The 19,367-nt window shown below is 39.4% G+C and overlaps 2 protein-coding genes across 2 annotated transcripts in view; one reads left to right on the top strand and one right to left on the bottom strand.

The window, feature by feature from the left end:
• LOC135071719 (transcription initiation factor TFIID subunit 2) overlaps positions 1-19,367 on the top strand; it is a 33,450-nt gene that overhangs the window by 9,851 nt on the left and 4,232 nt on the right. The window contains exons 5-17 of the mRNA XM_063965501.1: positions 6,698-6,930; positions 7,461-7,638; positions 7,923-8,192; positions 8,435-8,575; positions 8,950-9,230; positions 9,638-9,877; positions 10,613-10,862; positions 14,255-14,417; positions 14,779-14,948; positions 15,179-15,392; positions 15,772-15,973; positions 17,225-17,480; positions 18,127-18,291. Of these exons, the coding sequence (XP_063821571.1) occupies positions 6,698-6,930; positions 7,461-7,638; positions 7,923-8,192; positions 8,435-8,575; positions 8,950-9,230; positions 9,638-9,877; positions 10,613-10,862; positions 14,255-14,417; positions 14,779-14,948; positions 15,179-15,392; positions 15,772-15,973; positions 17,225-17,480; positions 18,127-18,291 (2,763 nt within the window). The remainder of the gene's footprint in view (positions 1-6,697; positions 6,931-7,460; positions 7,639-7,922; positions 8,193-8,434; positions 8,576-8,949; positions 9,231-9,637; positions 9,878-10,612; positions 10,863-14,254; positions 14,418-14,778; positions 14,949-15,178; positions 15,393-15,771; positions 15,974-17,224; positions 17,481-18,126; positions 18,292-19,367) is intronic.
• LOC135071708 (uncharacterized) overlaps positions 5,573-19,367 on the bottom strand; it is a 31,297-nt gene continuing 17,502 nt past the window's right edge. Inside the window, exon 2 of the mRNA XM_063965490.1 lies at positions 5,573-5,761. Coding sequence (XP_063821560.1) covers positions 5,696-5,761 — 66 coding nt within the window. The 3' untranslated portion in view covers positions 5,573-5,695. The remainder of the gene's footprint in view (positions 5,762-19,367) is intronic.

Here is a 19,367-nt window from a genome sequence, read left to right as displayed (position 1 = left end):
ACTAGCGTAGGGTGATGAAGACTCTTTTACTATGCCACAATCTAACATTTCAGCTATCATATGTCTTACATCCTCTCTTTCAGAATGAGAGAGCCTGTAAGGCCTATAGACCACAGGCTCTTCATCCTTCAAATTTATATTCATTTCAACAACATTGGTGAAGCCAAGATCTTTAAGGCAGGATGAGAAACATTCTTTATATTTAAGCAAAACAGCCTCTAAAGCTTGTTTTTGCTCGTTAGTAGCATTTTCTCCAATAATTGGCTCAAACTTATCGTGTACCCGATTCGACTTGACATCATACACATATTTACAACCATCAGTGATCCTACTACGAGTAAGTAATTGTTGACTTTTAAAATGAAGGTCATTGTTACCTAAATTAAATATAAGGATACATCCTTCACCTTCATTCAAATTATATTCTCCTGGAAACATATAGAACTCGGAACCAATTTGTCCTCGAATTCCACCAGTAATAAATATGCTGCCAGTAAATTTGGACGTACATTTAACCTGAATAGGTTTTATTTCGCAAGCCTTGATGCATGTATCAGTACTACATATCAGACGTAATTTTATATCGTCGTTATAATTTCTAGTAATAGTTAAATTGTCCGCAGTTTTAATAATTTTTACCCCAGGGCGTTCCGAAAATGTGTGACCCAGGAGAATTGGGTAATTTATTAAGTTATCTGTAACAATTAACACTTCAACATTGTTTTCATTAACGTCTTGTATCTCGATATCTATATTAGCTACACCAATAGGTTGATATGGTATGTTGCCAAGTCCCCTTAAAAGTGGTAAATTATTGCCTGCAGCCCATTTAATTCCTAGTTCCAAAGCATCCGATTGACGCACTAAAGTGCATTCGCTACCCAGGTCTAAATGGCATTGCACCTTTTTTCCATTAACACTTACTGGAAAAGTGTAAAGATTAGGTAACGCCTGACTGGCAATGTTAAGAACGTTCTTTTCTTTGTCAGATTTTTGGGATGTGTCGGCTTTTGGGCACGCATTTGATAAATGGCCTAATAAATTGCAATGGTTGCATTTTAATATTGGTTTGTTACACCGGTAGCTGGGATGTCCTATTTGCTTGCAATTAAAACACGTAATATTTCTATTATTTTCGGGCTTATCTATTCTGACTCCCTTACTTTGATTATTTATAGGAAGTCTTTCTTTATCTTTTGTGAGCTTATCAGTTTCCCTAACAACACCTGGTTTTATGGTCTTGAAGAACTTGAGCAATTGTTCTGGCTCAGAAAACTGAGCAGCCTGAGCTCCTAACCTCACACCCCTATCTTCTATTCCAAAGATCAGACAGTCAACGGCATTTTTATTGTAAATTTTACAACGATTGAGCAAATTAATTTTAGAATAGTAGTACAGTTCAGGGGAGTCGCCATAACGTAGTTTCTTATTTAGCATTTCTGTAAGTAGTTCACCATAATTTTGACTAGATGGAAACGTTTCCATTAATTTGTTCTTCCATTCTTCCCAAGAATACATGAGTGTTGGTAAACTAAGATACCACGTTTTTGCAACGCCTGTGAGTTTAGGTAGGGCAAAATGGATGACTTCCCTTTCAGACCATTCGTAAATTTGCCTACATTCCTCAACCTTTGTGAGCCAAGCATCAATAGTTTGTTCTTTAATCATTGGATCGAATTCAGGTACTACTTGATGTAAGGATGGAAGCCTCTCCCCCATGCCAGATTTCATTGACTTAAATACATTGAGAAACGAATCTATAAAGGGATTACAATATTCGTCACTCACATGTTTTCCACGTTGTGAATCGCGCTGATGATTTCGCTCTCGACTCCTGTCCCCGGCGTACTCCCGGCGCCGGTCCAGTTCAAATTCACTGTTCAATCTGCTTCTGCGATGGCTGCGAGGCTGACTCCGACTCCGGCTCCGTGGCTCGCCTTGTCGTGCGCTGCGACGCGCAGTACTGCGCCTGCTATGGCGCGGTGACGGATCCCGGCTACGGCTACGGCTGCATTGTTCACTGCGACGCTTCCCGATGCGCTGAAGCAGTGGGCTCCGACTGCGATTGCGTGGCTCACTTGGCCGCTCGCTGCGACGCTCCGTGCTGCGCCTGCTGCGCCTGCTCTCATCATCACGGCTGCCGTCGTGAGTGCCGCCTCTGCTGCGCCGAGGTGTACGTGATCGTTCACGTTCCATCACTAAGCTGTGAAACGTACCACGCATGAGTGCTCTTATATGTATGGTTTAATAAAATTACTTTATACTACGTGGTTTCATTGTCTTATACCTTCAATAATTATGAATAATACAAATGAGATTTATTACTAAGCATTTTAAAATAAGTAAAAGAGAAGATTGATAATTATGCCATCACATAGATACCGAGTGCCCGTTAAAGCAATGTTCTGATGACACTTCAAGGGAGTGCACTCATTGTATACTAGCATTACTGGCATACTAATTATTTGTAGTCGTAGATTACTTTAATAATTAATAGAGATGGGAAAGAATAAACTAATTTTTCTACTTGCACAAATGATCGAGTCACTTTTGCTACATTACCGGGGAGTGCCCCGGCCAAATGCAGAAAAGATCTTAGGTCACTTAAAGGATACGCATTTCTCATGCATTAATATAATTTTAAATAATCAGTGGGCAAATGGGCGATAACAAAGCAATTTAAAGTTAGAAAAAAGGAAAGAAAAAAACTGTTTACGTACCTTGTTACCGCTATCCCACTTCTGAGATGTGAAGGGGCATCGAAGAGAGAAACTTCAGTCGGTTATACCACACCTTTTATTCCAACAGAATCATACACTGTTACACACTATATTTCACAGTAATTGTACTTCACAGTATTTACAACTGTACTGTTCGACCGCCAGTGATCGAATGCCCGAGGCCCGAGCAGCGAGAGATCGGTAAATTAGTTAGGCAACGTTATTGGAGGGGAGAAAGTGTTGCCAGTGGTGAAATAACGATAACTGTAACGTTATCGTTATTATAAATATTTCATAACGCTATTTTGTAATAGTTGCTTGTAAAATAAACGAATAGAGGTATTTGTAATATTAATAGTAATTTGCAACGGTATTGTGTAACACAACGGTATTTTTGTAACACATCGTACTTACATAAGCTTTGGACCTGCTCTGTAAGCTTACAAGTGTTTTGCATTAATAAATAAATAAATAAATAAATACCAAAGGACAATGGGCAAAATGGTACCCGGCTCCAATAGATATGTGTCTAGTATCGTTTGAAAGGTCTTACCAAGATGAACAACTTTTACTATGACCACCAGCCTCAGATCTGGTTGTGTACGAAGATATACATACTTTTAGCAGAATGGTACCCGGCTCCAATAGTTATGTTTGTAGTGTCATTTGAAAGGTCTTACCAAGACGAACAACATTTACTATGGCCACCAGCCTCAGATCTGGTTGCGTTCGAAGATAAAGATACTTTTTGTGTAACCTAAGTATCATACAGTATGGAAGGCAGACGCGCTCGGGGCAGGGCACCGATGAGATGGTCGGACGCGGTGAGGCAAACGGTGGGCGGGAGTTTGCATCGTGCGGTCCACACAGCCTATGACCGCAGTCTGCGGAGGAACACTATATGTGGTCGCGATCCTCATCAGTGAGGGACCGAGGAAGAAGAAGAAGAAGTATCATACGTGTCCATCGTATGGTACTTAGGTTATGCCAGGCAGGAAAGGTTTACTGATCCAGCATGCTTCCTTAACTCTATAATTATTGATGGGGATAATAATTGTGAAATAAATATTTTTATTTAAAGAAGTCATCATCATCATCATCATCATTTCAGCCACAGGACGTCCACTGCTGAACATAGGCCTCCCCCAATGACTTCCACATCGCACGGTTGGTACCGGCCTGCCTTTACCTTTAAAGAAGTACTACCCCCTTATTAATAAAAAGTTACACCTAGAACCTTGGATTAAAATGACATTTCCATACCAAATTACAATTTAAGCCACAGTTCAACTAGGGTGTAACTTTTATTAATAAAGGGGTTAAAGTTTTATTACTTGTTAAGGGTTTTATTATGGGTTGCTAAAGCGAATAAACCCACAAGACCCAATAAGTCCACCCACAAGATGGACCGACGACCTCATAAAGGTAGCGGGAAGGCGCTAGATGCAGGCCGCCACCAACCGGCCATTGTGGAAATCATTGGGGGAGGCCTATGTTCAACTGGACGTCCTATGGCTAAAATGATCATGATGATGATGATGAAAGCGAATAAAGGGCTAATAGCTTGGGTAGTTCATCGTAGGTATCTGGGGGCACGGTAGTGCCCCCGCCAAGTCGAGCGCGAAGCAAACACTGCCGTACCATCCTTTACTGGAACCATTTCGCCGCATTTTCAGGCCTCTATTTGAGAACCTCTGGATAAGACCAGAACACAGACATTTTCGTCATCTAGTAAGCTATAATCACATACTTAAAATCCAAAATTTCAAGTCTGTAGGTCATTTAGTTCCGAAGTTAAGCGAAAGCAAAGTTTCGCATTTACGACACTCACTCACTCACTCACTGATGATCATCAAAATAGAACTAGTACTTCCCATAAACTCAGAGAGCTGAAATTTGGTACAGAGTTAGGGTTTAATGGCCACATAAAGGGAAAACTATAAAAACTAGGAAAATCGAAGATCTGGAGTAACACCACATTCATAATCAATACTACTCCGGCACCGTGGTGTTCGCCTGTATCGCTCACCGCTAGATGGCGCTAGCACTAGCAAGCGGTGTCCAGATTTTTTTCCTTTCTAGAGAAAGTCGTCGATTAAGTTGAATGTTGTGTAATTTGCATTTCGTTGATTTCGTTTATTATATTGTAAGGTTCGCTAAGGTTATGTTATTAAAACAATTCTGATTCATTGTCCATTTTAAAGGTCGTTGAGTTTATTTGTGTTTAATATCGTAAAAAATGTCGATAAAACGACGACGTTAAATAATTTTGCCACGTTCTACAAAAAGAAGTGAAATCCCACCAAAAACATTCTGTAAAAAACTAGCCAAGTCTCGATGGAGCTGCTTGTTTATCTCTAAAAAGTAATGAAATCTAGACAAAGTCGTGCCAAGTCTATGGTTCCTTATTGCGATTTCTTTATTATTATAGTTAATGTTGTGTGACTTGGCCGTTGAACAATCTTTATTAAGATAATCATACATAAGTATTATAAATACGCAGCTTTACTTAACCTACAATTGACTGGTTATTGTTAAATCAACGTTTTCCAAGTGGCAATTTTCCATCGTCAATGGGTAGCGGTTCTGGCGACAGATTGGTGCAATGATGTCATGGAGCACCTGGTTTTGTCACCCTTCAACGGCCAAGTCACACAACATTAACTATAATAATAAAGAAATCGCAGTAAGGAACCATAGACTTGGCACGACTTTGTCTAGATTTCATTACTTTTTAGAGATAAACAAGCAGCTCCATCGAGACTTGGCTAGTTTTTTACAGAATGTTTTTGGTGGGATAATCCTTTCCTTTTCAATGCTTCTTTTAGTTATAATGTGTATGTAGTCATAATACATACTCGTATACATGGATGATTGTGTTATACTTTCATTATAATACTTAGTGGAATTACTGCTTTCAAAACGTGAATTAGAACTGGCCCCATAGCAGACATTTTCCTACATCTAAAGGCCTTTTAAAATATATATTGGTTATGGCTATTGGAGCGGGTACCACTTTCCATACATTTGTGCCCATCATCCTTTCAGCTCAATCGGTTGAGGAGAACTGGTCTTAAATTCAGTTGGAAGATTTGTCCCATACTAACAAGCGAAGTGCTTGTAAAAATGGCACGGATATCTTTTTTGTGACTAGTTTTCTTAGAGTATTATACCATTTTGGAATCTTGAATAGTTGCGTCAACTTTATAAAAAACTTGCCGCAGTAGTGTTCATACTTTTTTTTTACAAAACGACGAGTCAAAGTGGAGTGAAAGGAAAAATCGTTGAAAAATTTAAGGAAATAACATATTTTGATTAACTTTTGTGTAAAAACTGCAAGGATTCTGGGGGTTTTAAGAGTTGGGGTGGACAGCAACACTACTTAAGTTGCCGATACAAACAAAAAAACAGAAATATTTTAAAAACAGTGGTCGTGGTAATGTAAAATATCATAAGGGGTGTCAATTTTCGACGAATTTCATAATTTATTGTGTAACTTAAAAAATAATTAAGTAAGATTTTTTTTCTTATTTTTCCTAAAGTAGTCATGACTATGTCCAGCCTGCGGCGCCGGCTTATCCTTGAATTTTGGGACACGTTGTATATCCTTTGATATATATCCTCGAACCCTGCAGCCAATTGATTTAAATTTTTAATTTTGGTCTATTGTTCTGAGTCTTTGATGACTGATTATAATTTGCATATTGTTGGTTAAGTTCAAATACTGAGTAATGAAAAAAAAATAAAAAGACATGGATTAAATCAAAATTAAAACTAAGAAAAGCAAAAAAAAAATCCATGCATTATACTGTTGCATTGTGTTATTAGTAGTACTATCTAGTAGCTCTATTTTGTCTCTTATTAGCCCAATCATCAGCATCAAAATTACTTATGTGGCATTAGAACTTAGCAATGTTATGATAAACATGTATTATGGCTAACCTAATCCAATAATTAATTATAATATTTTTTTCCAGAAATCAGCCCACATGTTCACTTATGGCCACTCTGCTCGTCTATGGTTCCCCTGTGTGGACAGTTATGCTGAACCCTGCACATGGAAGCTAGAATTTACTGTTGACGAAAGCTTAACTGCAGTATCATGCGGGGAGTTGATAGATGTGGTTTACACCCCTGATCATAGGAGGAAGACCTTCCACTATGTTGTTAATACTCCTGCGTGCGCGCCGAATATCGCTTTAGCCATTGGGTATGTAATAATACCGTTTTGTACAGGCAGCGTCAAATAGTTCTTGACACACAAAGTGGCCAAAAAGGTGACAACACAACCTTATTCCAGTACTGTAACAAAGACGTGTACTTTTTGGCTACTTAGGCCCAGTTTTTTGATTCATAGTTAAAATAACTAATTGTTAAATTTTGCTACTAATGGTTAAATATTAACAAAATGTAAACAAATAGTTAAAAAATGTACTAAAAGTCAAGCTAACCATTGTTCGAAAAACATTTTTTTCTGATATTTAACCACTTGTCATTTGACATCTGTCAAATTTGACCATTGGTTATTTTAACTATGAATCAAAAAACCGGGCCTTAGGGTGTCACAGGCCGCTACCAACCGGGCAACATGGAAAGCATTGGGGGAGACCTATGTTCAGCAGTCTGGACGTCCTATGGCTGAGATGATGATGATGAGGGTGTCACAAACTATTTAATGCTGACTACACTATTTTCCAAAAATCAAAACATTAAAATTAATAATCACACATTTCTTTGCAGGCCTTTTGAAACCTATGTAGATCCACACATGAATGAAGTGACACACTACTGCCTACCTCATTTGATGCAGATCTTGAAGAATACTGTCCGATATCTGCATGAGGCCTTCGAGTTCTATGAAGAGACTTTGAGCACCAGATATCCATATCCCTGCTACAAGCAAGTCTTTGTTGATGAGGTAATAATCACTTGGCTTTTTTTATTAAAAATTTAAAGTCTCCTTACAAATGTAAATTTTAATGTCTAAAGTCCGGTCGCTGAGCACGTAATTATAAATTGTTGTCGCGACTGTGCGATGGGCGGCCGCAGTGAGTGTGCGAGCGCGACAGCAATATAATTACACGCGAGCGAAAAGTATGGGTTGCTTGGGGTCATTGGACGAAATTCTATCTGTTCGGCGACCGGATTTATTAGAATTTTTGGTAATGCATATTGTATTACCATCATCTGCCTTCATTTCAGACCGAAGATGACGTCACAGCATATACAACTATGTCAATACTAAGCACCCACTTGCTTCACTCGATTGCCATCATTGATCAGACGTATCAAAGCAGAAAAGCCATGGCCCAGGCGGTAGCAGAGCAGTTCTTTGGCTGTTTCATTACTATGCAGAACTGGTCAGATCTCTGGTTGGCCAAAGGTATACCAGATTACATGTGTGGACTGTACTCGAAGAAGTGTTTCGGAAACAACGAATATAGGTATTGGATTCATCAAGAGTTGCAAGAGGTAAATATTCCAACAATCAAATTCGTTTAGTAAAACTTTTTTAAAAAGAATCTGTATTTTTCGCAACATAGTTTATTGCGCCATCATTTCTTAAAAAACTGTAACGTCATCTACATTTGTGTATCCGAACTAGATGCTCACGCAGTAGAAGCATGATGCTTTCTTTGCTAGCAATATCTAACTTTTTTATCCAACTTGAACAAAAGGAGGAGGTACTGAATTCGTTTGTTTTTTTTTTGTAGGTGGTAAGCTATGAAGAGCAGTACGGTGGGATGGTGCTAGATCCTTGGCAGCCACCAGCCAGCGGCGCGAGAGTCGAACCCAAAGACATGTTCTACTTTCCCGTACGCAATGTGCACACCATGTCGCCGAGATACATCGAGGTAAAAGCGCAGTCTTTGAATTATTTACATTATTTTATTTGTATTTGCTATTCTAATGTAAAGCATTGTAAAGTCTTTCAAAATCCTTCTATAGTTGTTTGGAGAAGTAACAACCATTTCTCCATCCTCCCTTAAGGTATAGCCTTTCGAACTAAGCGTCACAGACGCAGCGTCTTTAGCTTTGGTCTTGTGCAACGCCGCGTCACTAACTCGCTTCCAAAGGCTACCTTTAAGACCAAAGCTAAAGACGCTGCGTCTGTGACGCTTAGTTCGAAAGGCTACCTTAAGACCAAAGCTAAAGACACTGCGTCTGTGACGCTTAGTTCGTAAGGCTACCTTAAAGGTCACCCAAAAAAAAATTATGTCACCCACAGATCATGCGCAAGAAATCCCACCTAGTTCTCCGAATGTTGGAGCAACGCATTGGCCAAGAGTTGCTTCTCCAAGTCTTCAACAAACAACTCTCATTGGCCACAACTGCTGCCAACACCAAAATCGGCAGCGGCCTGTGGGGCCAACTGCTCTTGTCCACTAATTCGTTTGTGAAGGCCATATTCACTGTGACTGGCAAGCATATGGCGGTGTTCGTTGACCAGTGGGTGCGGACTGGTGGTCACGCTAAGTTTCAACTCACGTCCGTGTTCAATAGGAAGAGGTAAGCTCTATATTTTATGTACTGATGTTATAAATGGCAGATAATAACACTCGTACGATAGCCCCTTTTTTGGTTGTGCTAGGAAAAGTAAAAAGATATAAAATAAACTTATTTGGACATTCTACACTTGATTATCGTAAGAAATGCTTATAAAAGTATACCATAATACTTATAATATTCATCACAAGCCATCAGACAGCAGATTTTTTTTTGTTTGTAAATAAATTGTCCTGTTTTCGACTTGACACTTGACTATGACTATAGGCCTCATTTGTCCCCCTTGAGCGAATTTCACCTTGAATTAAGGAACATACATAGCCAAAACATAAAGTTATTACAAGCTGAAATGATGACCAACCTTTTTATTCACATATCCAATCAAACAAAACCCATCATTTTTCTTTTAGAAACACAGTGGAGCTAGAAATCCGTCAAGACTGCGTCCACGACCGTGGCATTCGCAAATACGTCGGTCCACTCCTAGTCCAGCTCCAGGAGTTAGATGGCACCTTCAAGCATACTCTCCAAATAGAAAATACGGTCGTGAAAGCGGACATCACCTGCCACAGCAAGAGCAGAAGGAACAAGAAGAAAAAAATTCCGCTGTGCACCGGCGAGGAGGTCGACATGGATCTGTCGGCTATGGAGTGAGTCTTTGAACAGTTGTCTATGGTACAGTAAGATAGAACACGGTCGTGAAGCGGACATCACCTGCCACAGCAAGAGCAGAAGGAACAAGAAGAAAAAAATTCCGCTGTGCACCGGCGAGGAGGTCGACATGGATCTGTCGGCTATGGAGTGAGTCTTTGAACAGTCTTTGTCTATGGTACAGTAAGATAGAACACGGTCGTGAAGCGGACATCACCTGCCACAGCAAGAGCAGAAGGAACAAGAAGAAGAAAATTCCGCTGTGCACCGGCGAGGAGGTCGATATGGATCTGTCGGCTATGGAGTGAGTCTTTGAATAGTCTCTAAGTATACAGCACCGTTCCACTCCTTTTAGACTACGATACATATGGTATACTCATAGTCCGAATCTAGGAATGGGACGGCACTCGTTGCATGTAAAGGTGAGTCTACGCTAGACTACACAAATGTTTGTGTAATGTGGACCGCTAGCGTTTGGCTCGTGCTCGACTGTGCTCCGTCTATTGTCAGTTTTATGACGAACACGATTTGCATTAGACGTGGAATTCACCGAAAGCTACAGAAAATCTTTACAGGCATTACGTATCTTTGTCTGATCTTACGATTTCTAATGTATCGAGCAACAAAGATCCTATAGTATATTCTGTGCCTTAAGAGGTTAGACCTGAGATCTTCCTGAAGTAAACTGTAAATAAATAATTTTCGTAATTACCATTCTCAATTTTCCTACACAGCGACTCACCCGTCCTATGGATTCGTCTAGACCCAGAGATGTCTCTCTTGCGGAGCACGGTGATATCCCAGCCTGACTACCAGTGGCAGTACCAGCTGCGTCACGAGCGTGACGTCACCGCGCAGAGCGAGGCCATTGACGCATTGCACAACTACCCTGAAGTGGCGACGAGGAAAGCGCTGACGGATACCATAGAGAATGAGCAGGCGTTTTACAAGATAAGGTGTAGGGCTGCGCATTGTTTGACGAAGGTAGTGTGATTTGAAAACAAACACCATTTCAGCAAATGAATTTCAAAAATGTATTTCAACCTCAGAATACAGAACAAACCAGAAGGAGTGTTCGATAACATTTCTACGCGGCAACTTGTGTCCAAAATACTTCCCCTCCCGCGCCCCTCTACCCCCTTTAGTGTTACTAGCGCCGTGTGACACCCCCATTTTTGGGGTAAAATTATGTAATTTTTTAAAGAGATGTTAAACAAGTAAAAAATAAGTAAGTGAAATAAGTAGGTACACACGGCCACAGTGTTAACTATCCATTTCCGTTTTTGCTCTCGCTCTCATCAAATGGTGATTCTTTGCGATAGAACGAGACGACATGACTGGCCATAGGCATAGATAGTACCTACCTACCTATGAATGTAATTTTGACTCCGAAGTAACTAAGTGTAGATGATTATTTATTTCTATTAAATAGTGTAATATACTACATGTAGGTATAATATGTTATTTAAAAGTCAATTACAAAAGTCGAATATAAATTTTAGAATGCCAAGTAAAACAAAAAAGAAACTTAAGGTTCTTTATTATGTAAACATATCGACAACAAAACATTTGTTTACGGCGCAGTAGTGCTTTTAGTTTAACTTTTCTTGGAGTCAAAAACAGAATCCAAATCAAAAACATCACCAATACTTGAATTTGATTGCGAGGCAACTCTGGCTGTGTATCCTGAAAGAAAATCAGAGTAAGTATGTAAGCAATAATTAATTACTTAAAATTATTATTAAATATGTTACGGTTAATGTGATAAATTGAAAATTATTAATAATAACCGGTTATTATGAATAATTACCGACAGTCGCGGTAAAAGTGATAAATTAATCACATTTAACAGTGATTATTTAATAATTCAACCTTAGTACTAACAAATTTCATAAAAGAGAACAACATCTTGTGTACGTGCTCGTGTACAGCCAAACTTTTGAACGTTTTGATATCATATATTAAATATAATTTGGCATAATGAGTTTGGAATGTTTCTTGCATAATATTACTTTTCCATGATGCCTATAACATAATGTTTTGATTTAAAGTGAAAAATAGGTTAAGGTGCGGCGGGGGTGGCCCTTGGGCCACCCCTAAGCCGCCTATTTAGTTTTATACACACATAAATGACCTCATATTAATCACATTTACCAAATCATGCGGTAATTATTCATAATAACCGGCGATTATTCATAATTTTCACATTTATCACTTTGACCGTAACAAATATATAGCCTGACCAGGAACATAAAAACCCTGGCATAGAGGCGCTTCAATTGCATTTGATAGTGCAACACTGGGTACAGTCGTACCTGTATTAAATTAATAGGCTAACTTTATGTATCAGGATTCAGGATTATAGGCTAATTTAATATTTTTATAAATTAACAAAAAATATTATATTATAGGTAAACTGGTTTAAATAAATTAAATGAAACCATCAATCGAGCAAGTAGGATTTTATTATTATTCATCAATAATCAAATTCTGAACTTGAATATTCAACTACAATGTCTGCTCATGAACGCTTCAAACTCTGTACTTCTTTCCCAATTCCATAAAATTCAATACTTACAAAGTGACAAAAAACTTTAAAATAGGTAGTTGAAACAAACCACAGCTAATTTTCATAGTTGACTGTACTATACGATAAACATGTCAGTCAATTTGACAACCTTTGTCGGAAACATTATTCAATGAAAATATTGTCCGAACCCTTAGTATTTCTCTTCGACAAATACTTTAACACATTGTGAACCACTTTTCTTTCACGACTATAAAGAGATTTTAGCAATTTAATTCACAAAATCAATTGCGCACATTTAAAATAAAGTTTGTTTACACTTTGACAGCAATAGACTGACATGCAAGGTGACATGTCAATGAAGTTTTCAGTTACTGTTGCCATTAAAAGAAATTAGTACCATTAATTTTCCGCAACATGGCGAGGGTTTTTATGTTCCTGGTCAGGCTATACAAATATTGCTGCTGCTGATCTGTTGATACCAATGCCTTCTTCTTCTTCTTCTTCTTTTCAGCCAAATGACGTCCACTGCTGGACAAAGGCCTCCCCCAAGGTTTTCCACAATGAACGGTCCTGCGCCAATGCCTTACTTTTGAATAAATGGGAAAGTATGAAATTCACGATAGTAATTTATTATCTCCTCATTATTTAGGGAGTAATATTATAAATTAATTCAAATATTAAAATCAAATCAAAATCAAAAATATTTATTCAGTTTAGACCACAAGTGGCACTTATAATTTAATTAATCAGGTTGTCATGTCATGGATGAAATTACACTAAAAACTAATTAAAACAAAAAGGATGGGGAAAATATTCCATTATTCTGTGGTAACGCTAACAAAATTAACGCGTGAATTTTTTATAGACAAATGTAATCTATATATATAAAAGAAAGTCGTGTTAGTTACTCCACTTATAACTCAAGAACGGCTGAACCGATTTAGCTGAAAATTGTCAGGGAGGTAGTTTAGAGCCAGGAGAAGGACATAGGATACTTTTTATCCCGTTCGAAATTAAAAAAAAAGTCTGCTTATTTATTGTCATTAAGGCGGAACAAAGTTCGCCGGGTCAGCTAGTTCAATATAAAAAAGTAGGGTAAAATATTCCGTTGACCTGTGGCAACACTTACAAAATACAACCGTGATTTTTTTTGAAAATTATTATTTAATTAAAATGAATTGGAAATGTGCTACTTACGGATAAAACATGATCCCATGCACTTTCTTCGTAATTCCAGTAGCATTCTTACATGTTGGAAAGGCACAAGACGGCATAATTTAATTATAAAGTGTCAATCTGACGGATATGTAAACAATGCGCGCGCCGGCCATTGACTAATTGCTCTAAAGTCAAATTAGTGCGATTTGGAGTAATTTATATGAATACACATTTACGCCCGTTGACGGTTTCTGGTTTGTTCCGTATTCTGAGATTTCAACATAATAAAGTATAGATTTAAAATCAACTGTTCATGTCCATTTATAAGTTGTTTAGTTGATCAACAAATCCGCTTGAACTCGATTCATAGAAATCTGAGATTATGACACTAAGGCTGAGTTGCACCACCTAACTTTAATGGTAACTATGACGATAACCGGTGCTTTTTTTATGGAGTTTGACAGATTTAAGTTAAAGTAAGATGGTGCAACCCACCCTAAGGTGTTTTCGTTTTAACAATGTTTAACAATCCATTTTTTTGGAAAATTTGAGTTTTGGAATTACTGTAATATGTTATTCTTTTTGATTCCGGTCGTTGTTGTTCACGGAGTATCCGTTCGTCATAGTTTTCTTTTTCTGAAGGTAGACTTATTCTTTCCCTGTATCTGTTAATAAAGCCTCTTTTCAGGTGGCAAACGCGATGATAAGCACGTGGGCAGGCCCGCCGGCCATGTTGACGATCTTCCGCAAGATGTTCGGCTCATTCTCCGCGCCGCACATCATAAAGCAGAACAACTTCGACAACCTACAGCATTATTTCCTGCAGAAGACCATACCGGTTGCGATGGCAGGTCAGTGGTTAAATCAGTATTATTAATTTATGAAACTGAGTAGAAAATTTTGAACCCGCTGGGAGTCAAACACGCGATACCTGCTCGATCTGAGACAGGTGATCTGACTACTAGCTAATAGAGGGGTTGCAGTAACTTTAAAAAATTATCTGTATTATGTACTGATTCTGAGAAAGTTCTTAAGGCTGGGTTGGACCACCTTATTTTACAATAACAATAATAATAACCGGCTGTTAATGTAATGCTTTTCGTATGGAGTTTGACAAATTTTTGACGTTTGTCAAAATTAAAGTAAGATGGTGCAACTCAGGTTCTTTTTTTGTAGGTTGACGAAACATTCTAACTTATACCTCTTTTTCAGGCCTCCGAAACATCCACGGTATCTGCCCACCAGAGGTAGTCAGATTCCTCTTAGATCTCTTCAAGTATAACGACAACTCCAAGAACCATTTCTCCGACAACTATTACAAAGCGGCGCTAGTAGATGCCCTGGCGGCGACCATTACTCCGGTTATATCTGTGTTGCAACCCGTAAGTAACTACTTTATTTATTTACTTTGACTAAACAATAGTTATCGTATTACTTACTTATGCAATAGAGTACTTTTGCTATTAAGCAATAAAGTTCAAACTTGCTTGTATGTTCATATTTCATCGTCGTTTAATACGTTGAGATACTTAGAAGAAACATCACCCGGACATATTATCTTGTATTGTCTAATTAAATTATAATTTCATTGAGTTTAAATTTATTGATGCAGGGAGCACCAATAACCGTCGACTCGCTCTCAGCAGACACAAAATTAGTTCTCGAAGAGATCACCAGGGTGCTAAACTTAGAAAAAGTGTTGCCATGCTACAAAAACACGGTGACAGTGAGTTGCCTACGCGCGATACGGAGGCTGCAACAATGTGGACATTTGCCCAGCATACCTACGATATTCCGAGCGTATGCGCAGTATGGACAATATATTGGTCAGTTATAAGAAAAACAGTATTTAACATGTTCTGTTTACAGCTCCACCCACAACAATAGAACAAAAACTATCTTGCCCATTAAAGTTAGATCACAAAAAAAAAAAACTAAACACTGCTAACTTTAAAGTAACATTATTCTATCCAATATCTTGATCATCTTTTTTTTATTTTATGAATTACAACTTTTGTGGTTTTTAAAGTTCATAATCTTGTTCATATAATATGAACCTGAAGAGAATTCGACACACAGTATGAAACATTATGAACTTCATAAGTGTCATACTGTGTGCCAAATTCTCTTTTTTGTTCAGACGGATAAATACACGAAAATATACGAAATATTTTCGTGTATTTATGACGTGTTTTTAAATCACAGACGTGCGACTCGCCGCATTCGAGTGTCTAGTGGACTTCGTCCGAGTGGACGGCAAGCCTGAAGACTTGTCTTCACTCCTGACTGCAGTGGAAAACGACCCCGACCCTTGCGTCAAACACGGGCTCGCTAGACTGATGATCAGTAATCCGCCCTTCGAGCGAGCGCAGAGACATCGTTTGGACACAGATGCGGTGGTCCACAGGTGACATTTGACATATTTGTGCAGCTAGAGTAGACTTGTCATCGATTCTGACAGCAGTGGAGAACGACCCCGACCCTTGCGTCAAACACGGGCTCGCTAGACTGATGATCAGCAACCCGCCCTTCGAACGAGCGCAGAGACATCGCTTGGACACAGACGCGGTGGTTCACAGGTGACATTTGACATATTTGTGCAGCTAGAGTAGACTTGTCATCGGTTCTGACAGCAGTGGAGAACGACCCCGACCCTTGCGTGAAGCACGGGCTCGCTGGACTGATGATCAGCAACCCGCCCTTCGAGCGAGCGCAGAGACATCGTTTGGATACAGACGCGGTGGTTCACAGGTGACATTTGACATATTTGTGCAGTTAGAGTAGACTTGTCATCAGTTCTGACAGCAGTGGAGAATGACCCAGACCCTTGCGTGAAGCACGGGCTCGCTAGATTGATGATCAGCAACCCGCCCTTCGAGCGAGCGCAGAGACATCGCTTGCACACAGACGCGGTGGTTCACAGGTGACATTTGACATATTTGTGCAGCTAGAGTAGACTTGTCATCGGTTCTGACAGCAGTGGAGAACGACCCCGACCCTTGCGTCAAACACGGGCTCGCTAGACTAATGATCAGTAACCCGCCCTTCGAGCGAGCGCAGAGACATCGTTTGGACACAGACGCGGTGGTCCACAGGTGACATTTGACATATTTGTGCAGCTAGAGTAGACTTGTCATCGGTTCTGACAGCAGTGGAGAATGACCCAGACCCTTGCGTGAAGCACGGGCTCGCTAGACTGATGATCAGTAATCCGCCCTTCGAGCGAGCGCAGAGACATCGCTTGGATACAGACGCGGTGGTTCATAGGTACGACTAGACTTTTCTTTACTCTTAACAGCAGTGAAAAATGGTCTCGGTCTTTGTGTGACCAGAATATTTGACCAGTTTTTGTCACTCGTTTTTTTTATTCCAAGATAAGAGTTAAGATTCGGTGCAACTTATTTTCGGATCTATAATTGCTAGTCATTGCCTATGGGAGCGTCACGGGAGGGTGTTTTGTAACATCAAATGTCAGTGATACTTCAGATTTATATGCTCTGTCACGTTATAATATATCAATGTCACCCTTCCCGTGCCGCTCCCATACCACTTTATTAATATTTTAATCAAATCATGTAAAGCATATTTTCGCCCTTTTAGAATATGAAAATTTTACAAGCGTTACAATAACACAACTTAACCAAGAATCAATTTCCAGGCTATGGAACAACATAAACAGCCACCTATCAAACGACGCCCGCCTCCGATGCGACCTAGTTGACCTTTACTACACACTGTACGGGCCAAAACGGCCGATATGTGTGCCCTTACCCGAAATACAGGCTATGATGAAGCAAATGCACCATAAAGAACGCGAGAGGCTAGAACGGGAGAGGGAAAGGGAAAATAGGGAGAAAGAGAGACAGAAGGAGTTGGAATTGAAGCCCGTTATCAAACAGGAGGTGGTTGAAGATGTGAGTATATGTAATTTGTATTTTATTTTATCTTTTAATATACATCATAATACAAAGCTTGTATAAACTAGCAGTATTGTAAATGTTGTATAATAACACTATTTACAAGTTAGTAAGATATTTGGCTTAATGTATCCTCGCGTGTACATTACTCTGAAGTCTGAAGTCCGAGCCGAGTCTTTGAATGTTTTTTGTATTCACTCCAAGTTTCTAGTATCTAGCAAAAACACCGCAACAATAATACCGCGATGTAGGTATATCGAGATATCGCCATATATTGGTCACCTTTCGAACTAAACCTGTCATCACACAAAATTTTCTCTTAGCATGATTCGACCCAATGTGCGTTACTATACTAATAATTGAAGCGGTGAGTGGACAAAGGTTTTAACTAACAAAATGAGTTATGAGTGTTTGAAAATGTTAATCTGCTCATACTACATTTGAATCCTGAAATGTATGAATGGTTGTCAGATAACACCTTTGTTAAGGTTTGACACGTAACAAAATTGCGTGTTTTGAGCTCAGTAGTCGGTTTTATCATCACTTAAAACCTATGTTCATGAAAAAAAAGTCGATTCTTTTTGTCAGATAACACCTTTGTCCACTCACCCCTTCAATTATTCGTGTTATTTTTTATTGCCAGTTAAAAATCGAGACGGACATTCCGATGCTTGAATCTTCATCTCTACTGCCGCCGCTGGAGCCGGTCAAGACAGATGAACTGCTACCGGTACCACTGTCCGCCATCAAGGAGGAGGACGTCAAGCTCGACGTGACCACCGTGCACGACACGCCCATGGACTTCAATGTGAGTGTGGTACCACTACATAGGAGTGGTTTATTCGAGTAGATAAATGCTCATTAACATTGGTGCAGTGTCTCTAGGAGTCTCTAGGAGTCCTATTTGGTCCAAGCTCAACGTGACTAAGTTATGACGTCACGCTCTTCGTGATTACTGTTAAGAAGTTTTATGTGAGTACCATTTCACTACCATGGAGTAGCTTATAGATGCTCCTCAACCATTTTGCACTGTCTCTCTGGTGACTATGACTCGATACAGACATCCTAGATACTTCTCTTCAAAGGTTGCTACGCACCCCGCTGGAATGCGAATTCCACGCACTCACCCGCACATCTCTCCGAGTTCGCCCCGTCCATACCAGAGCGTCGATATGACGTCACGGCTGCCAGGTGCGCAGTTAACCGCGCATGCGCCACTAACTTGAAAGAATTCATATGTTTGCCCGCGCGTTTAACCTGGCCTAGCTAAAGAATTTCCATGACGTGATGTCTAACGTCATTCAACCTAGGAATTTTCCATGTCAGTACCACCACAGAATAATAATAAGTACTACGTACAGAAGTTTTACTTCGCGAAGGTATTTAAAGAAATGTATGCTCAATGTCATTAACAATATGGTGTAATTTAGCCTGTCTCAAGAGTCAAGCACCATTTTGTTGACAAACGTCAGTGATCGGCACTGGGCCGAAGCTATAGGGCTGACTTCGGTAAAATGATGTGACGTGAGGTGCCAAACTGCGGAAAATGGCGGAGGAAATACATGATTTAGCATGAATTATCACGAATAATATTAACTACTTATTTACCTCTCAGTGTCTTGAGGCAACTTAAAAAATTACATTCTGTGTTTTTATTATTATTTTAGGCAGTTAAATACTGCACAGTATTTAGTACACCATTTTCTTTATTTTCTTGCATCATACACAAGAATACGCGTGCGTGAGTCAATGTTCGCTCGTATGTGAGGCCTTGTCGAATAGTATCCTGTAGGTGGGCCATCGTGCGTGTTTTGTTTTCGATGTAAACTCGCGGAGATGAACAGGCCTGGTACCACTGCCATTTCGAACCGAAATTCTATCCAC

This window comes from Ostrinia nubilalis, chromosome 5 (assembly GCF_963855985.1).
Source record: "Ostrinia nubilalis chromosome 5, ilOstNubi1.1, whole genome shotgun sequence".
Taxonomy (NCBI): domain Eukaryota; kingdom Metazoa; phylum Arthropoda; class Insecta; order Lepidoptera; family Crambidae; genus Ostrinia; species Ostrinia nubilalis.
The sequence above is the reverse complement of the archived record's forward strand: the minus strand, read 5'-3'. Positions and strand labels throughout refer to the sequence as shown.